The 24,142-nt window shown below is 49.9% G+C and overlaps 1 protein-coding gene and 3 non-coding genes across 4 annotated transcripts; all 4 read left to right on the top strand.

Moving 5' to 3' along the window:
- Positions 1 to 1,800: 1,800 nt before the first annotated feature.
- On the top strand, positions 1,801 to 10,693 carry RPL27 (ribosomal protein L27). Its single transcript, XM_061576724.1, has 5 exons — positions 1,801 to 1,896; positions 6,098 to 6,182; positions 7,032 to 7,201; positions 8,151 to 8,261; positions 10,589 to 10,693. Exons 2-5 carry the CDS (start codon positions 6,102 to 6,104, stop codon positions 10,635 to 10,637), a joined length of 411 nt encoding a protein of 136 aa, XP_061432708.1. The 5' UTR covers positions 1,801 to 1,896; positions 6,098 to 6,101; the 3' UTR covers positions 10,638 to 10,693.
- Positions 5,306 to 5,440, top strand: LOC133358439 (small nucleolar RNA SNORA9). Its single transcript, XR_009757081.1, has one exon. It is a non-coding gene; the product is annotated as a small nucleolar RNA SNORA9 (small nucleolar RNA).
- Positions 6,571 to 6,705, top strand: LOC133358437 (small nucleolar RNA SNORA9). The gene has a single exon (XR_009757079.1). It is a non-coding gene; the product is annotated as a small nucleolar RNA SNORA9 (small nucleolar RNA).
- LOC133358438 (small nucleolar RNA SNORA9) lies at positions 9,031 to 9,165 on the top strand. Its single transcript, XR_009757080.1, has one exon. It is a non-coding gene; the product is annotated as a small nucleolar RNA SNORA9 (small nucleolar RNA).
- Positions 10,694 to 24,142: the final 13,449 nt, after the last annotated feature.

Raw genomic sequence — 24,142 nt, 5'->3', positions numbered from 1 at the left:
GACGTTTCGGCCACAACGCAAGCAGCCGTCCTCAGGTGAAGACCAGGTCTGTCGGGGAGACAGCGTCACACCACCCACCCACTCACCCCGACAGACCTGGTCTTCACCTGAGGACGGCTGCTTGCGTTGTGGCCGAAACGTCGTGAGAATTATTTTATTATGTTTTATTTTTATTATTTGTATTATTTCGCTTCTACGTGACTTTACCGAAAGAACCAAGAAGATGAATCCCTGCAGTCACGAAAGCTTTAAATCGAAATTTTCAATGCACCTTTAAAGATCAGCACACTATAACCGGACCCCGAAGGTCCCCTCCAAATAACGCCAAAACGGCGAGCAAATAGAACGACCACCCTTGAAGTTGCAGTTGACAGCGAGAGTAGCTTTGACGAGTTTCATGAGTTGAGCGAGGTGATGTTAAGAGCTTGGATGGTGGTGGGAGGGAATTCCAAAGTGGAGCGGAGCGAGAATTGAGGTGAGTGGATGGGTCAGTGGTTGTGACCTGCAGTGTGGTGAGTGGGTGGGTGAGTGGTTGTGGCTGGTGTGTGGTGAGTGGATGAGTGGGTGGGTGGTGTGTGGTGAGTGTGTGGGTGGTGTGTGGTGAGTGGATGAGTGGGTGGGTGGTGTGTGGTGAGTGGGTGGGTGGTGGGTGGTGTGTGGTGAGTGGTTGTGGCTGGTGTGTGGTGTGTGGTGAGTGGGTGTGTGGTGAGGGGTTGTGGCAGGTGTGTGGTGAGTGGATGAGTGGGTGGGTGGTGTGTGGTGAGTGGGTGGGTGGTTTGTGGTGAGTGGATGAGTGGGTGGGTGGTGTGTGGTGAGTGGTTGTGGCCTGCAGTGTGGTGAGTGGGTGGGTGAGTGGGTGGGTGGTGTGTGATGAGTGGTGGATGAGTGGGTGGGTGGTGTGTGGTGAGTGGTTGTGGCCTGCAGTGTGGTGAGTGGGTGAGTGGTGTGGCTGGTGTGTGGTGTGTGGTGAGTGGGTGGGTGGGTGAGTGGTGTGGCTGGAAGGTGGTGAGTGGGTGGGTGAGTGGTGTGACCTGCAGTGTGGTAAGTGAGTGGTGTGGATGGTGTGTGGTGTGTGGTGAGTGGGTGAGTTGGGGGGTTGGGGGGAGGGTGTGGAGGAGGAGTGGGTGAGTGGGTGAGTGAGTGGGTGAGTGAGTGGGTGAGTGAGTGGGTGGGTGAGTGAGGGGTGAGTGAGTGGGTGGGTGAGTGAGTGGGTGGGTGAGTGGTTGTAGCTGGTGTGTGGTGAGTGGGTGTGTGGGTGGGTGAGTGGTTGTCGCTGGTGTGTGGTGAGTGGGTGTGTGGTGAGTGGGTGTGTGGGTGGGTGAGTGGTTTGGCTGGTGTGTGGTGAGTGGGTGTGTGGTGAGTGGGTGAGTGGTTTGGCTGGTGTGTGGTGAGTGGGTGTGTGGTGAGTGGGTGAGTGGTTTGGCTGGTGTGTGGTGAGTGGGTGTGTGGTGAGTGGGTGTGTGGTGAGTGGGTGAGTGGTTTGGCTGGTGTGTGGTGAGTGGGTGTGTGGTGAGTGGGTGTGTGGTGAGTGGGTGAGTGGTGTGGCTGGAGTGTGGTGAGTGGGTGTGTGGTGAGTGGGTGAGTGGTTGTGACCTGCAGAGTGGTGAGTAGGTGAGTGGTTGTGGCTGGTGTGTGTTGAGTGAGTTGGTGTGTGGGGTTGTGACCTGCAGTGTGCTCAGGTTTTTGTAAATACATTTATTAATCATCCAATCAACTCGCCGGTTCACCAAACGATGAATTTATTGAATTCTGAACCTTGATCGATTATGGGCGGAAATCGATTATCCCCCCCACAGACCTCCCCGGAAGTGACGTCACTCGCCTGGCGCCAACTGCCTCTCCCGGTGACGCCACTTCCTCTTCGTTCCGGCTCTCGCGGTGGGAGCAGCCATAGCTGTAGGTACCGCGCTCGCAATCCGTTGTCGATCTCGCCCTTTCGTCGCCATCGTCGCCACGTCTGGCGTCCGCGCGTCGCGTGATCGCGCCGCGCGTTCGATGTCGTCTTCGTCTTTTTTTTGCGTCGACGGCGGGAGGCGTTAATGCGATAGCCGTTCACGTGACCCAAGCCTGCGCTCGCCTGAGCTGGGCCGAGGCTTCGCTGAAATGGTCTCTCGCTGCGACACGTGACCGCAGTGTAACATAATAACTTTAAAAAAACTGGTTTAATGTTTTACGTTTGACTGCAGCGTTGGTGGTTAATTGTGTTCGCGTACGCCGAAAGCTACATCGGGTGGGTGGTGGTGTTCATAATTGTGTGGGGACTTTTGTTTTAAAACCCACAGTTGGTGGAGCGAAGGCCCAAACGCCGAGTGGCCTGCGATAAGCGTAACTTAAAAGTTGTAATCGATGCAGAGCCAATACTTTAATTGACGATAACGATGTTATTAGAGGTTGGTTGAAGCCTTGCATTGGTGAAGTGAGACGATGGGAATTCCAAAGTGGAGCGTTGCGAGGAAAAATGCGGAAATAATCATAATCCATAATGTAGAATAATACATCTTCTTGGTTCTTTCGGTAAAGTCACGTAGAAGGGAAGTAATAAAGTAATAAAAATAAAACAATAAAATCATTCTCACGACGTTTCGGCCACAACGCAAGCAGCCGTCCTCGACAGACCTGGTTTCACCTGAGGACGGCTGCTTGCGTTGTGGCCGAAACGTCGTGAGAATGATTTTATTATGTTTTATTTTTATTATTTTATTACTTCCCTTCTACGTGACTTACCGAAAGAACCAAGAAGATGAATCCCTGCAGTCACGAAAGCTTTAAATCGAAATTTAAGTGGGTATAAGTTAAGGAGTTCAAAGTCCTAGTTTAACGACGCCGCTGTCAATCGATATATTCCCGCGATCATGCCGATACAATGGTTGGTACAGTACTGTAGTTTGGATGATCATTCCGATACAATGGTAGGTACAGTACTGTAGTTTGGATGATCATTCCGATACAATGGTAGGTACAGTACTGTAGTTTGGATGATCATTCCGATACAATGGTTGGTACAGTACTGTAGTTTGGATGATCATTCCGATACAATGGTAGGTACAGTACTGTAGTTTGGATGATCATTCCGATACAATGGTAGGTACAGTACTGTAGTTTGGATGATCATTCCGATAAGGTAGTTTGGGATGATCATTCCGATACAATGGTTGGTACAGTACTGTAGTTTGGATGATCATTCCGATACAATGGTAGGTACAGTACTGTAGTTTGGATGATCATTCCGATACAATGGTAGGTACAGTACTGTAGTTTGGATGATCATTCCGATACAATGGTTGGTACAGTGCTGTAGTTTGGATGATCATTCCGATACAATGGTTGGTACAGTACTGTATTTTGGATGATCATGCCGATACAATGGTAGGTACAGTACTGTAGTTTGGATGATCCTTGGTGGAGGGGGTCTTTATCCATTGGTGGTTTGAGAATGTTATTTTGTTTGATGGCCATATGAAATGTCTCTGCTGTGACCGAGAGTCAGCAACCAAAATAACAAGCAGAGCCGGGTTTTGTTTTAATTCGGTAGAGAACTTTTTTTGTAATTTAAAGTGCCGCAATGCTCGTCAATAACGTCACGAATCAGTCCTTAAAGAGTCTCATGCGGCTACAGAGCCGCATATTGCCCCACTTCTGGAGTCTTATGACGAACCAATTTGATGGCCCTAACACAATTCTTCGTCCACATACGCTTTTTAGCTCTTTATCCTTAAACCCAAACGTAAAGTTTTCCATTGTTCAGTGTCTTGTGTTCCCTATCCCAAGCCTCGATCTGCGGCCGTCACCCACACAATATCACGGCCATGATGTGCATAGAACCCCGTGGCTTTAACTCGTGATCTGAAACGGCGATTATCGATATCTCACCTAGCCCACGTGTTGATAAACCCAGGATCATGTCCGGCGTTTCACTCGCTCCACGCGCTCGCATCTTCTTGAGGAAACGCACGAGTAACGAAGCAAGTTGATTCGGTTTCTTAAAGAAGCGTCCAACACGTGGAAGCGGAACGTCGCAGGCGTTCTGCTAAAATCTGCGCGCGGTACAATCGGGGAGCCATGTGGCTCAACCCACCCCGTGAGGTCTTAGCAACCATCCGGGGATGTCTACGATGGGCATGGCGGCACGGTGTCTCTCACGAACTCCCCTCTGAGCCACGAAGTCTACCCGCGTGGGCTAGTTCCCGTGATGACTCAATATTTCATCCCAGGTCTGCCAATCGGGTGAACTCTGTGTATGATCTTCTTGGTTCTTTCGGTAAAGTCACTTAGAAGGGAAATAATAAAATAAGAATAAATCATAAAATACAATTCTCACGACGTTTCGGCCACAATGCAAGCAGCCGTCCTCAGGTGAAGAACAGGTCTGTCGGAAAGACAGCGTCTGAATGAAAGAACAGGTCTGTCTTTCCAACAGACCTGTTCTTCACCTGAGAACGGCTGCTTGCGTTGTGACCGAAACGTCGTGAGAATTGTATTTTATTATGTTTTATTCTTATTTTATTATTTCCCTTCTACGTGACTTTACCGAAAAAGCCAAGAAGATGAATCCCTGCAGTCACGAAAGTTTTAAATCGGTGTATGATTTTGATGTATATATAGAAAATTACCATGTTTGGTCTTCCTTGGGGCACTGCAGTCTCGAATAACGGAACTAAATTATCTTAGCCTGCATTTTAATTCATGCTTGTCTCCTCATAGTCCTGCTTTATGATTTTCATCCACTCCCAGTCACCTCTTGATGAAACAAATTAAAACACTCTTCTTGGTTCTTTCGGTAAAGTCACGTAGAAGGGAAATAAAATAATTAAACTAAAACATAATAAAATAATTCTCACGACGTTTTGGTCACAACGCAAGCAGCCGTCCTCAGGTGAAGAACAGGTCTGTCGGGAAGACAGCGTCTGAATAGTCAGCAACCAAGATAACAAGCACCATTCAGACACTGTCTTCCCGACAGACCTGTTCTTCACCTGAGGACGGCTGCTTGCGTTGTGGCCGAAACGTCGTAAGAATTATTTAATGATGTTTAACTTTTTTATTTCCCTTCTACGTGACTTTACCGAAAGAACCAATAAAATGAATCCCTGCAGTCACGAAAGCTTTAAATCGAAATGTATTTGTAAATACTAAGTGACCAACATGAATACTGCTCTGGATTACAAGACGCACTCCAGTGGGTTATTTGTGTTCCGCTGGGTACGGTGTCATTGATCAAAAACATAAAGCAACCGCCCTTTTCGATTAATATTTTCGTCGCTAATTTCGTGAAACAAAGTTAACGCTGTTTCCCCGTCTCTTCCGCACGCAAGTCGTCCAGCAAGGGAGGGCACGCTCATTGCCCCCACCTCTCCTAAAGCGCTTGCCAGAGAAAACCCCGGGGTGGTTTGAGGCCGCGTTCGGCTCTTCCCGGACGCGGTTATAGAATCCTCGCACAGAAAATAATCGATGGACTCTCCACACTCCGCCTGTCCTGCTACTACTCTCTCCATCACCGTTGCTCCACCATTTTCTTCCCTTCACCAATGCTCGTCGTGACAGCAGCCTTGTCTCTAGCATTTAAACCCCGGTGGGGGAGTGTTCGGAACCATTAGAGCGTAAAAGTTAAAGGGTGCATACGTCTTATAGTCTGGTAACTCCGTTAACTATGCTCCACCGTTTCCCTTTCGGTAGTCTTCACCCATGCTGAGTGACAGATCTCTGGCATATTAACCCGGGGGTGGGGGGAAACTTTTACCTTGCCAAGGGCTCATGACTTTCAAATACCTTTTTGGTAGGCAACTACACATTAACACCTTATCGTTGTGAAATAACAAACACTGTTGTTTTGAAGTTGAAAATATTCGATCTTGATTGGAAGCTTTCGTGACTGCATGAATCCATACTCTTTGGTTCAAAATTAGTGCAGTTAAGTTGCTTCAGTTTTGTCTGTGGGCCGTTTAGAAGCTTATGTGGACACGGGCTGCATGAAGTGAAGACAACAGCCCTTGCTCGACAGATAATACAAGTGAGAGCGCGAGCGGGAGATGCAACTATTTGTGGGAAAAGATGAGTGGCTTGCTGATGAGAATGCACGTTGTTGTGTATTCTTGTTCAGAGCCATGGGCAAGTTCCTGAAGCCGGGCAAGGTGGTGCTGGTGCTGGCGGGGCGTTACGCCGGACGCAAGGCCGTCATCGTCAAGGTAACGACGGAGATTCCAGGGAGTTGGCGACACTGAGATGTTAACGCCGGCGGCGCTCAAGGCGCAGTAATGAGCTGTGGCTCACGACCACCGTTGAGGGGGGGGCACGTGGGAATGTGTCGTTGGAGTTCGTTTTAGACGAACAAAAAAAATCACGACTGATAAGTACAGACCCAAAACGCCATTCTGGAATTGAGTTTCCGCCTTCATTCCGGCAATTCCGTTCCGTCGTAGCCGTGTCTTTAGTGGGTAGTCTTCATCATCCTCGTGCACCTGAATGATTTTTGCCCGCTCATCGTCACCCCTGACGCAACACGAGTAAAACCCCACTTTTTTGACGAATATTTTCGTCACTTCTCTCTGAACACTGCTTCTCCATCTCTCACGCACGCAAGTCGTCCAGCAAGGGAGGGCACGCTCATTGCCCCCACCTCTCCTAAAGCGCTTGCCAGAGAAAACCCCGGGGTGGTTTGAGGCCGCGTTCGGCTTCTCCCGGACGCGGTTATAGAATCCTCGTACAAAAACATTATCCGGGTGACCTGAACAGCCTCACTACTGAAGGTGTAAGATGAGGGTTTATACGTGTCTCGGACGAAGCGAGGTTGTAAGAACTTGGGGGTGAAAGGGTCGATGAGAGGGGATTGCAAGGTGTGAAGGAATCGGCAGACGTGTCATGTGTGAGTGGTGTGCGTTCAGCCTGCAAACAAAACCTACGTTTGGTCACGTGAAATATCAGGACTGACCACAGGAGGGCGCTACAGACGGTGCAGCCAGCTATGAACTGGTTCAGATGAAGTCAAGTAGTAAAGTATGAGTGTGTGTCTCCCCCCACCGCCTCTGCCGGTGTAGAACCAGGATGAGGGCACGGCAGACCGGCCGTACGGGCACGCTCTGGTCGCCGGTATCGACCGCTACCCGCGCAAGGTGACGGCGCGCATGGGCAAGAAGAAGCTTGCGAAGCGCTCCAAGGTGAAGAGCTTCGTGAAGGTGTTCAACTACAACCACCTCATGCCCACCCGGTGAGCCCCCGTGTGTTGAGTGTGTGTGTGTTGAACTTTTTTCGCATCGTACGTAGCCAACCGTGCTAATCCGAGGTGCGGGGAAAGGACAACAAACCTAAAACGAGCAATTCTAGATGTAATAGTGCATGGCTCCAGTGGCTTCCTAATATTGGAAGGAAGAGCGTTCCAGACGGCCGCAGGAGTGCATCTGAAAGCGGTGGTTAGTCAAAAGCCGCTGCGAGGATGACCGGAGTTTGCGTGATGGTGTATGTTCCTTCACGAGATCAGTATGAAGGAGAGTGTACGGACACCCGCCGAGACTGTGCGAGTAAGTTTGGGAACGTGTGTGTCTATGTGCGTAAGAGATTGTGTGTGTGTATGTAGTAGTGGTGTGTTTGGTTGTTTAAAATAATCTCAGTGTGTGGTGGTGTAGGAAGTGTTGGCAGTAGTGGTGTGGTGGTGAATGTCATGGTAATGGTGGCGCTGAATGTAGCGGTTTATGTAATGGTAGTTATGTTGGTGTTGTGTGTGATTGTTTTTACCCTTTTATCTGGCAACAAAACTGACACCTTTTTTTACAAGGAGTCATGTTTGCATTAACCACAATACCTACGGCCGGAATGCAAACAAAAAACACAACTCTGATAATGTATGCACTGTCCTTGAAATTGATTGGTCCACACCCGAGACAGCTTTTCTTAGAGCCTAGTCTCACATGGTGTTGGACCAGATGACATCAGAGTTGTGTTTTTTGTTTGCATTCCGACCGCAGGTATTGTGGTCAATGCAAACATGACTCCTTGTAAAAAAAAGGTGTCAGTTTTGTTGCCAGATAGAAGGATAAAAAAACAATTATCATATTTTGCTACTGGCAAAGGAGGTTCCAATGGTGTTGTGTGTGTTGGTGGTGTACGTAGTGGTGTGTATGTAACGGAACCGGTGTTGTGTGGTGGTGGTGACGGTGCAGCTACTCGGTTGACATCCCTCTGGACAAGACAGTGGTGAACAAGGACGTGTTCCGGGACCCAGCGCTCAAGCGCAAGGCGCGTCGCGAGGCCAAGGTCAAGTTTGAGGAGAGGTGAGTGACCACCCGGCACACGCGGCCCCAGAGGGTGGTGGTGGTGGTGGTGGTACCGCACTCACTTCCCTCAGCCTCACGGAGGCGATATGAGAATTCTAGATTTGAAGCTTTCGTGAATGCAAGGATTCATATTCTTAGGTTTTTTCGGTAAAGTCACGTAGGTAAAAAAATTTGATTAATAAAATAAAAATAAAATACAATCACGACGTTTCGGAGGCAACACAAGCTTCCGTCTTCAGGTGGAACCGTCACAGCACGATAGCTGTATCATTTACTTGAAACAGCAATCGGGCTGTGACGGTTCCACCTGAAGACGGAAGCTTGTGTTGCCTCCGAAACGTCGTGATTTTTATTTTTATTTTACTTTTATTAATTTAAATTTTTTACCTACGTGACTTTACCGATAAAACCTAAGAATATGCGATATGAGAAGACCGCAATCCTCTGGCTTTATAAGACTCACTCCCTCCAGATCTCCAGTGGGTTAGTTTGGATTTGTTCCGCGACCGCGTTTCGTGAAACGAAATGAATGGCTGCTGAGTACAGGCCTCGAAACGACATTCGGGAACTGAGTTTCCGCCTTCATTCAGACTCGGCAATTTCGTTTCGTCTTAGCCGTGTCTTTAGTGGGTAGTCGTCGTCATCCTCATGCACCTGAATAATTTTTGCCCGCTCATCGTCACCGTTGACGCAACACGAGTAAAAACCCCACTTTGTTGACGAATAGTTCCGTCACTAATTTCACTGCTTAACCCGTTTCTTCCGCACGCAAGTCGTCCAGCAAGGGAGGGCACGCTCATTGCCCCCACCTCTCCTAAAGCGCTTGCCAGAGAAAACCCCGGGGTGGTTTGAGGCCGCGTTCGGCTCCTCCCGGACGCGGTTATAGAATCCTCGCACAGAAAATAATCGATGGACCTGCTCCACACTCCGCCTCTCCTACTGCGATTCTCGCCAGTCGGCCACCGCCGCCGCTGCTGCTGCTGCAGCAGGGAGTTGGGGAACTTACGGCACTTCGCCGAATTCATGTCAGGGGAGCCAATTGCATACAGCCTGTAGCTACGTAATGATTATAATGCCCCACCGATTCAGAGTGGTCTAAAAAATGTTTTTTATCCGTCGCTGCAAGGGGTTCACAGCTGCACTGATTGGGTACTAAGGGGGGCTATACTTTCGACCTGGAATTACTGCTTATAACTTTCTCTGCTGTTGCAGCAAGAGGGGGGGCCCACCACTGGTCAGTGAGGCTTGGTTGAAGGTGGGGGGGTGGGGAGCATTGACATTGGAGCTTAGGACAGCACGACAATGATTTTGCTTGCACGGCCTTCTTACAGCCCACAACGGAGCCCAGTAGAAGCCTAGATTTGAAGTTTTCATGACTGCAGGGATCCATACTCTTTGGTTCTTGCGGTAAAGTCACGTAGGTATAAAATAAAATTAAATCACCGCCCTCTCTAACTTGTATAACCGCCTTAACTCCGGCATCTCTCCCACTTCAGTAAAACATTTCTTGCTGTGTTTGTTACACCTGATGACGATTGCTTGTGTTGCAATCGAAACGTCGTGATTACATTTATTTAATTTAATATCTACGCGACTTTACCGAAAGAACCAAAGACTACAGTAGAAGCCTCTACAGACGTCTGTGTCATGTGCTTGGTGGTTGCCCATCCAGGTGGTGCTGTTGAGGCTTTCAACCCTGCTTCGCTTTCGAGGCCCGCCGAGATCGGGCACATTCCGTTGCGATGTCATAGGCAGCACGAACAATGGGGCAGCAATATCGACTTGAGTCTGGAGCAGGGATCGGTAACCAAAATAACAGAAGGGCCATTTTACTCGAATTGGGTTAAACAAAAAAACACGTTCCTGCGGAGGGAGCTGGTAGGAACGTTGGGTTGCTCGGTCAATGGCCTGCAGGGTCAACGGCCAGGGCGTGGTGTATTCCGCAAATATGCCCGACTGTGAGGGCGGGCACGGGCACAAGCCGGCTTGAGTAGGTTAAACGTTGAGTTTTATAAGGGCACCACAGGGTGACCAGCCCCTCCCCACCCAGCCCCTCCCTACCCTCCCCACTCTGCACGACGGACACAATAATCCCCTGTGAGCTGGTGTAACCAGGAGGTTCCTACCAGTAAAATCTATTTTAATAGCCACAGTGCACATGAAGAACGTCACTAGGCAGTCCTTCAAGAGGAGAGCCGCAGGTTATAATCCCCGGTCTAGAGGCATGGAGCGCAATTGAGGGGCTGTGTGTGGTGATTGTGGAACATTGGTGCTGGTAACGTGACCACGCTCATGCCTGCGCGTGTGTGTGTGTGTTGTTGCAGGTACAAGACTGGGAAGAACAAGTGGTTCTTCCAGAAGCTGCGGTTCTAATCTTGTCCCAGATTCATGCGCAATAAACATACAACCGGCTCTCCAGAACGTTATTACCTCCTGTGTGTGGTGGTCAGTCCTTGTGTGTTGCGTGTGCGCTCTCTGTTGTGTGTGGGGAGCGGTGGTGCAGCGGTTAGCGCGCTGCCCTGACGAACCCGGCGACCCTTGCTTGCGACCAATAATAGTGGCGAATATTTGAAGCAATCCTGGGCCCTCCCCTAAGTCGACTCGGCCTTAAATGAGTATCTGCTGCAGTGTGTAAACGACGCTGGGGAGACAGGCAGGCAAGTTTGTGTGTATTTTGGTGCTTCCGCGCACTGTACGTAGCCAACCTTGCTCACTGCAGGTGCGGGGACGGACGGCAAACCCCACCCAGCCCCTCGCGTGCCGTGCCGGCCTTCATAGGTGCTCCTACCAAACAACACTTTTCCCCCAACATGCTATGCATTTCGATTTAAAGCTTTCGTGACTGCAGGGATTCATCTTCTTGGTTCTTTCGGTAAAGCCACGTAGAAGGGAAATAAAAATGTAACAATAAAATACAATTCTCACGACGTTTCGGCCACAACGCAAGCAGCCGTCCTCAGGTGAAGAACAGGTCTGTCAGAAAGACAGCATCTGAATGCCATTCGCTTCATAGACGAGTGTAGTTTGCAGTCGTTTCAAAGACCATCTGAATGCCAATTCAAACGCTGTCTTTCCGACGGACCTGTTCTTCACCTGAGGGATGGCTGCTTGCGTTGTGGCCGAAACGTGAGAATTGTATTTTATTATGTTTTATTTTTATTATTCCCTTCGACGTGACTTTACCGAAAGAACCGAGAAGATGCTATACATCTATGTGCGTGTGCACTGTCGATGGATGGCTATCGGTGATGTTTGTGTGGTCAGTGGTGACGCGGCGAGGGTGTTGCGCCGCTGGGAAGGTGCCACAGTTGGAGCGTGGCGTGAGCGATTGGTCGATGTAGGGACAAGGGTGAGTGACCGAGCGTTCGATAGATTCCACTGGCATATAACCACTGCGGGCAGGAACCACACGCAAAAGAACACGCAGAATCAGAAGCGTAAATTCTGTTTCTAAAGGGCGATTTCTGTACATTTCTAGCGATTGAGTACAGATTTACATTAGCTAATCCGCTCTCTAGCCCTTCGTGGACGTAATGTACAGAATTTCGCTCGAGTGTGTAGCCCTTAGAGTACAATTCACATCGCTCGGCTCTAACCCTACAAGGACATCTACATACGAGTGAATTAGAATTTGTCACCTCCAATGAGGTTAGCATGCTATGAACCCTGCGACCCGAGTTTGATTCCTGACCACATCAGTCGTGGGTGATGTTTGGACCAGTCCTGGGCACCTCCCCCCTTAACCCGCACTGACCGGCGTGGTGAAGTATGGTCAGACAACCCTCGTCGTGACCGGCAATGTGTCGCAAGGCCGTCCAGTACTCAGCGAGCTGCGTTGCCTAACGGTTGTCGAATGAATGCACTCATTACACACAGCGCTTGCCACACAAGTTAGCCACAATACCTCTGCCGATCTCAAAGAGCATAAACCATCACGCAAACTCGGGTCATCCTCACAGCGGCTGTTGGATAACCATCGAACAAAGACGGGTACTGCATCGCGCGCTTTCAGATGTGCTACTGCGGCCGTCTGGAACGCTGTTCCGATATTAACTTATTTAGAGCTGCTTTGTGTTCTTCCCCCGCACCTCCGACTATCACGGTTGGCTGTGTAATTGTGTGAAAGGAGTTCAACGTACAATGGAGAGGTTTCCATGAAGGAGATGAGAACGGCTGTGAATTATGTTATGTGAAGGTAATCCGTCACTGATGGTGCCTGAGACGATAGCCACATTCAGCACACGAGATCTAGAATGTCTATAAAACTGAATTTTATTTTACTATACTCTTCTGTTCTTTCGGTAAAGTCACGGAGAAAGAAAATTAATAGATCACGACGTTTCGATCGCAACAAGCAACCGTAATCAGGTGAAACAAACAGCAGAACTGCTGACGTGACTTTACCGAAAGAACCAAGATTTATCTTCTTGGTTCTTTCGGTAAAGTCACGTAGAAGGGAAGTAATAATAACAATAAAATAATTCTCACGACGTTTCGGCCACAACGCAAGCAGCCGTCCTCAGGTGAAGAACAGGTCCGTCAAGTAGACAGAGCCGGCTGCTTGCGTCGCGGCCGAAACGTCGTGAGAATTGTGAGTAAATTTGAATAAATGTTGTAATTCTAGATTTGAAGCTTTCGTGACTGCAAGGATTCATACTCTTAGTTTTTTCGGTAAAGTCACGTAGGTAAAAAATGAAATTAAAATTAATTGTAATTACTGCCTTGGATTTCATGAACGTGCCCACATGGATGCGTATGTACGTTTAACTTCTTTCCACCGTACGTAGCCAACCTTGCTAATTGGAGGTGCGGAGAGAGGGAGGGTGGGATAGCAAACTCAACACAACAACAACAACGAGCACTTCGCTCTCCGTCCCTGCCCCCCTCTCTCAAGCTTTTTAAATCCTTTATATTAAGTTCACTTGCTTGCTTACGACCGTGCAAATCTTTCGGTCGTTTTTTAACCCACTTCCCGTGATCCAATCGAGCTGACATTTTGCACACAGACTCGTTGTGCGTGATAATTAATGTTCGTGAAATTTTTTTTCCAAAATTTTACACTGTTTAGGGAAAACAAATTAAATATTTAATTACCAATTGCTTAATACTGGCAGACAATCATCTGACCCATAGGTGGCAGCCATCTCAAGCCAGAGGACGAGAAGACTCTAGCCGCAACGCATATAAAGGATTTATAGTGAAAAACTATGTTTTTACGGGTTATACTTTTTACACCTCGCCACTCACCGTTTCCACTCATGGACATGCTCATTTCTCTAACCGCTCCCTCTCTCCCCGCCCCCCCTCTCTCTATTTAAGGCCTCGACACAGAGGCGTAGTTTCTCTTTGTGCCTCTCTCTCTATGTATCTCTGTGATATCTGTCTGCTTATATGTCTGTCCATGTTTTTGGTTCTGTGTTTAATCTCTCTCTCAAATTTAGCATTCTCAGGAAGAACGTAATCAAACAGATAGGGTGTTGACTGTTATGTTATCCGACTCTCTGTTGTATTACATTACATTTCTAAGTATACTAGATTTGTGTTTCTATTTAATTTATACCTGATGATGATTGCTTGTATCTTAACTTTGGAGCTTTCGTGACTGCAGGAATTATTCTTTGGTTCTTTCGGTAAAGTCACGTATAAAGAAAAAATAATAAATTAAATAATAGCATACGACGTTTCGATTGCAACACAGGTATAATGAAATAGCGACATAAAATCTAACCAGAAAAAATTATAGACTTGGTGATATCTGTCTGCTTATATGTCTGTCTATAATTTTTTCTGGTTAGATTTTATGTCGCTATTTCATTATACCTGATGACGATTGCTTGTGTTGCAATCGAAACGTCGTATGCAAGTATTTAATTTAATTTATTATTTTGATCTTTATACGTGACTTTACCGAAAGAACCAAAGAGTGAGTTCTAAAGTTGCGTCTCTCCTGGCGCGCCCTGAGATCGAATCGCAATCGGCGAGTTCCGGTGCGACCGACCGCGAGTTGGCAGCGCGTGTGCGGAGGTGAGACTCGGGCAGACAAAAGTGCTCCGTCGCCTGGTGCCTGCCTAATGGCATCGTAAGCAAACAGCGCGAGTTTGTTTGGCCACTTAAACGTGACATTACATTTGTGAGTCGGCCCTGGTTCCCGCCTGGGTCGGTGTGTTTTTTTTTCTTCTTTCCATGACTTTGGTAACGATTGCGTCCATAGAAACCGTTCCGAAATGATGACGTGGGGATTGGTCAGTAGGTCAGGGACGTCGTGGCCACGGTGCAGATTGGTGATAGGGGCAAGCAGAGAAATGATTAGGGGGGGTTTTCTATCGGCTAAGGATTTTGAAGGTGTCTTGAGAGACAATGACCGCTCGTGGAGATGGAGTGATGAAATCGAATCATGTTGCAGGTGCTGAGTGGATTGGTGAGGGGTATTTCATCGAGCAGTGGAGTGACCATGGCAGATGTATTGACCATGTCATAATATAACAACAACATTGACATTCCACTATAAGATCAGAACATTCATAGCAATGGCATTATATAAATATTTTTTTTTGGGATATCGGGACAATTTCGTTTAATGGGTAACGACGATACAGAGAGCACGTTTAAAGCAACAACATTTTCTGGGGCCCGGCCCTGGACAGCTCCAGACGAAATGAAGACCTGCGTATAAGTGCAATTGCATATTCCTAATACGGATTCACATTTGAACGTTTAAAATACGTATACAGTATATGCATTCATCGGTACAAACATGATGTTTAACACGTAGGCTTTCGCGACCAATATTCATAATAAACGTTATTGAGTTTAAATCGCGTTATTCATAAACGTGTCGTTAACCCTCCACCACCCGACACGGCCAATCAGTAAAAAAAGTGTCACGTTGACAAAAGACAAAATAGTTCACTACTTTAGCCCACCGGTGTGTTGAAGAGTAAATCCACAACATTAAATGTTGTGGGTCCACAAACATAATTGCGTGTGTGCGTATATAGCCGAACGATTTACAGCCCTATTGTCAATCCACTGCTTGGATGTGGGCCTCTCCGTGCTGAAGTGTTCCGATTTCAGTGCGGGGGTTGGTTAGAGAGGATCGGGGGGAGAGGCGAGTGGGAGCCTGGCCGTGTTGACACCGCGCTTGCCACCGATGATGCTACACCGCGGGCTGGGGTATGAACTCGGGTTTTACTGGTAGGGACCACCTGATTCCACCAGCCCACAGGAGATTATTGTGTCCGTCCGTCGTGCATCCAAACATGGGAGGGGTGGGGTTGGGTGGAGAGGGGAGGGTGGGGAGGGGCTGGTGGGGAGGGGTGGGGTTGGTGGGGAGGGGCTGGTCACCCCGTGGTGCCCTTATAAAACTCAACGTTTAACCTACTCACGCCGGCTTGTGCCCGCCCTCACAGTCGGGCATATTTGCGGAATACACCACGCCGCCGTTGACCCTGGCCATTGACCGAGCAACCCAACGTTCCTACCAGCTCCCTCCGCAGGAGGAATGTGTTCTGGGTTCAGTGCTCCCTGCACGAGACCCGTACCCACAGCTGGGTGACGTCTCCTTGTCGCAGGCTCTGCATGCGAGAGAGTTCATAATGTCCGTTGCGTTACAAGTCAACCCATAATATTTATCATTCTCAGACCTGAATGCTATCACATTTAAATGGGAAAACTCTATTATTGTGTGTGTGTAGTCAATTGGTCACCAGGCTGAGAACATGAACTCGCTCCACTGGAGCACCCTGTGTCATCACCATTCACTCTTTGAGTCTCTGGGTCCGAGTGCAAGTCTCTGGGCGCGATGTTAACTTAAAGTAAAGCTTAAAGTCAAGATGTATCTTGTGTCGCTATCTCATCATCATCACGGTGGCTAAGAGATGTTAACTACCTCGCCTGGTATGCAGGAGGTCGTGGGTTCGATCCCGACCCAGACGCCTGTTGCTGTATATTTGGAGTTTGGGTGTCTCTCTCTCATAATCATGGTGGCTAAGAGATGTTAACTACCTCGCCTGGTGTACAGGAGGTCGTGGGTTCGATCCCGACCCAGACGCCTGTTGCTGTATATTTGGAGTTTGGGTGTCTCTCTCTCATAATCATGGTGGCTAAGAGATGTTAACTACCTCGCCTGGTGTACAGGAGGTCGTGGGTTCGATCCCGACCCAGACGCCTGTTGCTGTATATTTGGAGTTTGGGTGTCTCTCTCTCATAATCATGGTGGCTAAGAGATGTTAACTACCTCGCCTGGTATACAGGAGGTTGTAGGCTCGATCCCCCTGGAGTTTGCGTGTCTCTCTCTCCCCGTGGTCGCGTGGATTTTTCTCCGGGTCCTCTGGCTCCCCCCCTCCTCTAGAACCAACATGCGTTTCGGGGAGGTATTTGGCTGCTGTGAATTGACGAGCCACGTTCGTTGAACTACCATTTGTGGTCAGGTCGCTACTGAAACGAGAACTCGTTCAGTCACAGTTGGAAGGTTCGAATCCTGGATTCGAACCCAGCGGTATCAGCTCAACGTAGGCGACCTCCCGACCCACCCAGCCATTTCAACAGCTATTTTAAAAATGTACTATCCTGGACAAAACACTTTGGTATTATAAAATTAAACATGTTATCGAACAAAAGTTAATATTTAATCTTAGCATATTTACTCCACAATGCAATTCGCTGTATAACAGTGCAGTGTGTAGACAGGCTGGTTACTCGTGAAGACTGTTGGGGCAAGTGTTGTTCGCGAGCACCTATTAAGCCATGAACGGGTACATACACGAGGAGACAAGTAGAATGAATAATAATAATGATGATGATGACACCTTAATGCTCTTCGTCAAGAAAAGTATCACCGAGTCTCAGGGCTCGTCGTTCAGGAGGGCCCTGATACGTTCACCTGTTTGGCCAAATGTTTGGCTTGGCCAAATCCATCAGGAAACCCAACACTCAAACGAGGGGGGTAGCAGTAGCGCGGATTGTCTCACGGACCCACTTGCTGTACTGCCGCCATTCGCAATCCCAGTAGGTTCGGGAGTTCCACAGCCTCTCTGCGTGACCCGCCAACCCCGCAGCCAACTTCCCACCACCGCAAACGCAGCCGCGCGCAACGTGTGCAATCCACTGCTGGATGACCATACTTCACCACGCTGGTCACCGCGGGTTGGCGAAGGTGGGAGAGAGAGAGAGAGGTCGGCAAGAACAACGGTGGATGTCGCTGCTCACGGTAGCATACAACACCTGGCTCGTGTGAGTGGTGGTGGCGGTCACTCGTCCAAGCGCTTTGCCAGGCTTTAAATAAGTATAACCCGTAAAAACAAAGTTTTTCACTATAAATCCTTTATATGCGTGGCGGCTAGAGTCCTCTCGTCCTCTGGCTTGAGATGGCTGCCACCTATGGGTCAGATGATTGCATTGCACCATTAAGCAATTGGTAATTATATATAATATTTTTGTCCTAAAAAGTGTAACATTTTGGAAAATGTTTTCACGAACATTAATTGTCACGCACAACGAGTCTGTGTGCAAAATGTCAGCTCGATTGGATCACGGGAAGTGGGTTAAAAAACGACCGAAAGATTTGTACGGTCCTAAGCAAGCAAGCACGCAAGCAAGCAAGCACGCAAGCAAGCAAGCGAACTTAATATAAAGGATTTAAAAAAAAACCCTGCTTAGCTTCCGAGCGAGATGCCACGAGATCGGGCTCGTCACGGGTGAGTTTGGTCGAAGGCGGCTCAAGATCAGCGGCGAAAGTCACACCGCAAGTTCCACGAAGTTCACGCTCGTAATCACCTCTCTTCTGCCGCGCACACAAACACCAAACACGGCAGCGAGCTTTGGTGAAGGAGCAGCCCCTGCAATGGCCACGCCGCTCGCCGCTCGCCAACAGCCGAAGGGGACCTCAGCGAGAGGGTGCGAGCTGCAGAGGCGTTCCCTCGAGAGCTGTATTTGGCCTACTCTTCCACGCCGACCCCCCCCCCCCCCCCGAAGCGGTTTCGAGCACCCACGCTTTACCCCACCGCACGCGCGGACTGCCGATTTTACTTTTTTTGACCGAGTTTGTAAATAAATAAATATTTCGAGAAAAAAAAAATCTTGATTTTCACAATTTCAGTTTTTGGGTGCAAGTCGCGCTAGGGCGCGCGTTACCGAGCCAGACTCCAGCCCTAGGCCGGTGGTGGGAACTCCACGTTCCTCTGGCGGGGGTGAGTCTCTCCGTGGGTCAGCCGACGGTTGAATCCCTCCACCGGAGTGTTGTTTATCGTTCTCGACCCCCCCCCTCGCTCCGTAGGGACGGCGGGTCGAGGCGGTCTTCTTTGCCTCGTTCGCCAAACGTGGCCGGGTGAGCGAGAGCCAGCGGCGGCGGTCAGTCAACAACAACAACAACAGCGGCAACGTCAGACAACAACAACAGCGGCAGCGTCAGTCAACAACAACAACAGCGTCAGTCAACAACAACAACAGCGACAAGCATCAGTCAACAACAACAACAACAGCGTCAGTCAACAACAACAACAGCGTCAGTCAACAACAACAACAGCGGCAGTCAACAACAACAACAACAGCGTCAGTCAACAACAACCACAGCGACAGCGTCAGTCAACAACAACAACAGCGGCAGTCAACAACAACAACAACAGCGTCAGTCAACAACAACAACAACAGCGTCAGTCAACAACAACAACAGCGGCAGTCAACAACAACAACAACAGCGTCAGTCAACAACAACAACAGCGACAGCGTCAGTCAACAACAACAACAGCGGCAGTCAACAACAACAACAGCGTCAGTCAACAACAACAGCGACAGCGTCAGTCAACAACAACAACAGCATCAGTCAACAACAACAACAGCGACAGCGTCAGTCAACAACAACAACAGCGGCAGTCAACAACAACAACAGCGTCAGTCAACAACAACAACAGCGACAAGCGTCAGTCAACAACAACAGCGACAGCGTCAGTCAACAACAACAACAACAACAGCGGCAGCGTCAGTCAACAACAACAACAGCGTCAGTCAACAACAACAACAGCGTCAGTTAACAACAACAACAGCGGCAGCGTCAGTCAACAACAACAACAGCGTCAGTCAACAACAACAACAGCGTCAGTTAACAACAACAGCGGCAGCGTCAGTCAACAATAACAACAACAGCGGCAGTCAACAATAACAACAGCGTCAGCGTCAGTCAACAACAACAGCGTCAGCGTCAGTCAACAACAACAACAATAGCGTCAGTCAACAACAACAACAGCGTCAGCGTCAGTCAACAACAACAACAACAGCGTCAGTCAACAACAACAACGGCAGCCAACAACAACAACAATAATAACAGCGTCAGTCAACAACAACAACAGCGTCAGTCAACAACAACAACAGCGTCAGTCAACAACAACAACAACAGCGGCGGTGGTGGTAAACACCCGGCCCTCTGACGTGTTCCCCGTTCAGAGTTCGAGTCCTGGTGAAGAGTCCATTGGTCTCCTCTTCCCGTCCACGTGTCCCCCTCGTGAATCGACGTATTCCTCACGAGAGCGCAGAGGCTGTCAGCACGCGGCTGCAGGGATGGTGGTGGTGATGTTGCTTGTAGTGATGGTGGTGATGTTTGTTGTGATGGTGGTGATGTTTGTAGTGATGGTGGTGGTGTTTGTAGTGATGGTGGTGATGTTTGTAGTGATGGTGGTGATGTTTGTAGTGATGGTGGTGATGGTGTTTGTAGTGGTGGTGATGATGTTTGTAGTGATGGTGGTGATGTTTGTAGTGATGGTGATGGTGTTTGTAATGATGGTGGCAATAGTGTTTGTAGTGATGGTGGTGATGGTGTTTGTAGTGATGGTGGTGATGTTTGTCAAAGTGTGGTGACAGTGGCGATGGTGTTTGTAGCGATGGTGGTGATGCTTGTGATGGTGTTTGTGGTGATGATGATGGTGGTGATTGTGAAAATGTGGTAATGGTGTTTGAGAAGATTGTGAAGGCGTCTTTGGTGATGTGTTGTCACAGGTCGTGTTTTGTGGCAGTTACGTTTGGTGGATTCGTGATGTCTGATCCATAGTTGAGTTGACATTACAGCCTTTTGTTCGATGGTTGATAGATGATGGTCACCGGTTGATGCCTGGTTCGTGGTTGAGCGCAGAGATCTGTTTAAGAGTAAACGTGGATTTATGGTTGATGGTGGAAATCTAGTTCATGGCTGATTGCTGAGATCTGCTTGACAGAACGTAGAGATGTCTGGTCGATGGCTGTGATCTGGTCAACAGTAGCTAGCGATGTCTGGTCGATGGCTGAGATCTGGTTGACAGGAGGTATCGATGTCTGGTCGATGGCTGTGATCTGGTTGACAGGAGGTAGCGATGTCTGGTCGATGGCTGGGATCTGGTTGACAGGAGGTATCAATGTCTGGTCGATGGCTGAGATCTGGTTGACAGGAGGTAGCAATGTCTGGTTGATGGATGAGATCTGGTTGACAGGAGGTATCGATGTCTGGTCGATGGCTGTGATCTGGTTGCCAGTAGCTAGTGATGTCTGGTCGATGGCTGTGATCTGGTTGACAGGAGGTATCAATGTCTGGTCGATGGCTGGGATCTGGTTGACAGGAGGTATCGATGTCTGGTCGATGGCTGTGATCTGGTTGACAGGAGGTAGCGATGTCTGGTTGATGGCTGGGATCTGGTTGACAGGAGGTATCAATGTCTGGTCGATGGCTGAGATCTGGTTGACAGGAGGTAGCAATGTCTGGTTGATGGATGAGATCTGGTTGACAGGAGGTATCGATGTCTGGTCGATGGCTGTGATCTGGTTGCCAGTAGCTAGTGATGTCTGGTCGATGGCTGTGATCTGGTTGACAGTAGGTATCGATGTCTGGTCGATGGCTGGGATCTGGTTGACAGGAGGTATCAATGTCTGGTCGATGGCTGTGATCTGGTTGACAGGAGGTATCAATGTCTGGTCGATGGCTGTGATCTGGTTGACAGGAGGTAGCGATGTCTGGTCGATGGCTGTGATCTGGTTGACAGGAGGTATCGATGTCTGCTCGATGGCTGAGATCTGGTTGACAGTAGGTATCGATGTCTGGTCGATGGCTGAGATCTGGTTGGCAGGAGGTATCGATGTCTGGTCGATGGCTGTGATCTGGTTGACAGTAGGTATCGATGTCTGGTCGATGGCTGGGATCTGGTTGACAGGAGGTATCAATGTCTGGTCGATGGCTGCGATCTGGTTGACAGTAGGTATCGATGTCTGGTCGATGTCCGTGCCTGGTCGCCCTTCGCCAGGCCCCGCGGTCCGCCGGTCAGTACGTGGCCGTGACCGTGGCCTCGACGTCCCGCGAGGCGCGTCTGTCCTTCATGAGGAAGTTGAGGATGCCCTCGGTCTTGATGAGGAGGTTGCAGCCCAGGAAGAAAATGCCAAAGAGCACGGTCATGGACAGCACGCACACCACGGCGAGGGGGGCCACCCGCACCACGTGCACGGGGCCCCCCACTGCGGATGTCGAGGTGAGGCCCCCCGTTCCGCCGCCGCCGTTCCCCGGCGGGGCCACGACCTGTCCCCCCAGGGCCAGGAGATCCGTGGAGACGGTGGAGACGTTCATCTTCTCTGCGCGAGAGACGTGCAAGAAGCACAGAAGTAGAGAAAGAATGGAAAAATAATGAACGAGATACAAGAAAAGAGATATTTTCAGGAATAGCAGCATCGCGAACGCCGGGCATGGAATGTCGCTTGAAGGTGAGAAGCGCGGAGCGTGGAAAGTGCGGCTCACTGGGTGAGTGAGTGAGTGAGTGGCTCACTGGGTGAGTGAGTGAGTGGCTCACTGGGTGAGTGCGACTCACTGGGTGAGTGAGTGAGACTCAGTGGGTGAGTGAGAATGCTGTTCACTGGGTGAGTGAGTGAGTGCGACAAACTGGGTGAGTGAGTGGCTCACTGGGTGAGTGAGAATGCGGCTCACTGGGTGTGTGAGTGAGACTCACTGGGTGAGTGCGACTCACTGGGTGAGTGAGAGTGTGGCTCACTGGGTGTGTGAGTGAGACTCACTGGGTGAGTGCGACTCACTTGGTGAGTGAGAGTGTGGCTCACTGGGTGTGTGAGTGAGACTCACTGGGTGAGTGAGTGAGTTCGACTCACTGGGTGTGTGAGGGTGGCTCACTGGGTGAGTGAGAGTGTGGCTCACTGGGTGAGTGAGTGAGACTCACTGGGTGTGTGAGAGTGTGGCTCACTGGGTGAGTGAGAGTGTGGCTCACTGGGTGTGTGAGAGTGTGGCTCACTGGGTGTGTGAGTGAGTTCGACTCACTGGGTGTGTGAGAGTGGCTCACTGGGTGAGTGAGTGAGTGCGACTCACTGGGTGGGTGAGTGGCTCACTGGGTGAGTGAGAATGCGGCTCACTGGGTGTGTGAGTGAGACTCACTGGGTGAGTGCGACTCACTGGGTGAGTGAGAGTGTGGCTCACTGGGTGAGTGCGTGCGACTCACTGGGTGAGTGAGTGAGTTCGACTCACTGGGTGAGTGAGAGTGTGGCTCACTGGGTGTGTGAGTGAGACTCACTGGGTGAGTGAGTGAGTGAGACTCACTGGGTGAGTGAGTGCGACTCACTGGGTGTGTGAGAGTGTGGCTAACTGGGTGAGTGAGAATGCGACTCACTGGGTGAGTGAGTGCGACTCACTGGGTGAGTGAGAGTGTGGCTCATTGGGTGTGAGAGTGTGGCTCACTGGGTGAGTGAGTGCGACTCACTGGGTGTGTGAGTGCGGCTCACTGGGTGTGTGAGAGTGTGGCTCACTGGGTGTGTGAGAGTGTGGCTCACTGGGTGAGTGAGAGTGCGGCTCACTGGGTGTGTGAGGGTGGCTCACTGGGTGAGTAAGTGAGTTCGACTCACTGGGTGAGTGAGTGTGTGGCTCACTGGGTGAGTGAGTGAGTGCGACTCACTGGGTGTGTGAGTGGCTCACTGGGTGTGTGAGTGAGACTCACTGGGTGAGTGAGTGTGTGGCTCACTGGGTGAGTGAGAATGCGGCTCACTGGGTGAGTGAGTGAGTGAGTGAGTGAGACTCACTGGGTGAGTGAGAGTGTGACTCACTGGGTGTGTGAGGGTGGCTCACTGGGTGAGTGAGAGTGTGGCTCACTGGGTGAGTGAGAGTGGCTCACTGGGTGAGTGAGAGTGTGGCTCACTGGGTGAGTGAGAGTGGCTCACTGGGTGAGTGAGAGTGTGACTCACTGGGTGAGTGAGAGTGTGACTCACTGGGTGTGTGAGTGAGTGCGACTCACTGGGTGTGTGAGTGAGTGCGACTCACTGGGTGTGTGAGTGAGTGCGACTCACTGGGTGTGTGAGAGTGTGACTCACTGGGTGTGTGAGAGTGGCTCACTGGGTGTGTGAGTGAGTGCGACTCACTGGGTGTGTGAGAGTGTGGCTCACTGGGTGTGTGAGAGTGGCTCACTGGGTGTGTGAGAGTGCGACTCACTGGGTGTGTGAGAGTGGCTCACTGGGTGTGTGAGTGAGTGCGACTCACTTGGTGAGTGAGAGTGTGGCTCACTGGGTGTGTGAGAGTGGCTCACTGGGTGTGTGAGTGAGACTCACTGGGTGAGTGAGTGTGTGGCTCACTGGGTGAGTGAGAATGCGGCTCACTGGGTGAGTGAGTGAGTGAGTGAGACTCACTGGGTGAGTGAGAGTGTGACTCACTGGGTGTGTGAGGGTGGCTCACTGGGTGAGTGAGAGTGTGGCTCACTGGGTGAGTGAGAGTGGCTCACTGGGTGAGTGAGAGTGTGGCTCACTGGGTGAGTGAGAGTGGCTCACTGGGTGAGTGAGAGTGTGACTCACTGGGTGAGTGAGAGTGTGACTCACTGGGTGTGTGAGTGAGTGCGACTCACTGGGTGTGTGAGTGAGTGCGACTCACTGGGTGTGTGAGAGTGTGA

The sequence above is a fragment of the Lethenteron reissneri genome, chromosome 61 (genome assembly GCF_015708825.2).
Source record: "Lethenteron reissneri isolate LAM-NWPU_2019-01 chromosome 61, ASM1570882v1, whole genome shotgun sequence".
NCBI lineage: Eukaryota > Metazoa > Chordata > Hyperoartia > Petromyzontiformes > Petromyzontidae > Lethenteron > Lethenteron reissneri.
The sequence above is the reverse complement of the archived record's forward strand: the minus strand, read 5'-3'. Positions and strand labels throughout refer to the sequence as shown.

Bases quoted from the DNA above. Each gene is read 5' to 3' on its own strand.
- RPL27 (XM_061576724.1), top strand. From the start codon at position 6,102: ATGGGCAAGTTCCTGAAGCCGGGCAAGGTGGTGCTGGTGCTGGCGGGG. The intron at 7,202-8,150 runs GTGAGCCCCCGT...GTGACGGTGCAG, and splicing joins AACCACCTCATGCCCACCCG to CTACTCGGTTGACATCCCTC. The intron at 8,262-10,588 runs GTGAGTGACCAC...GTGTTGTTGCAG, and splicing joins AAGGTCAAGTTTGAGGAGAG to GTACAAGACTGGGAAGAACA.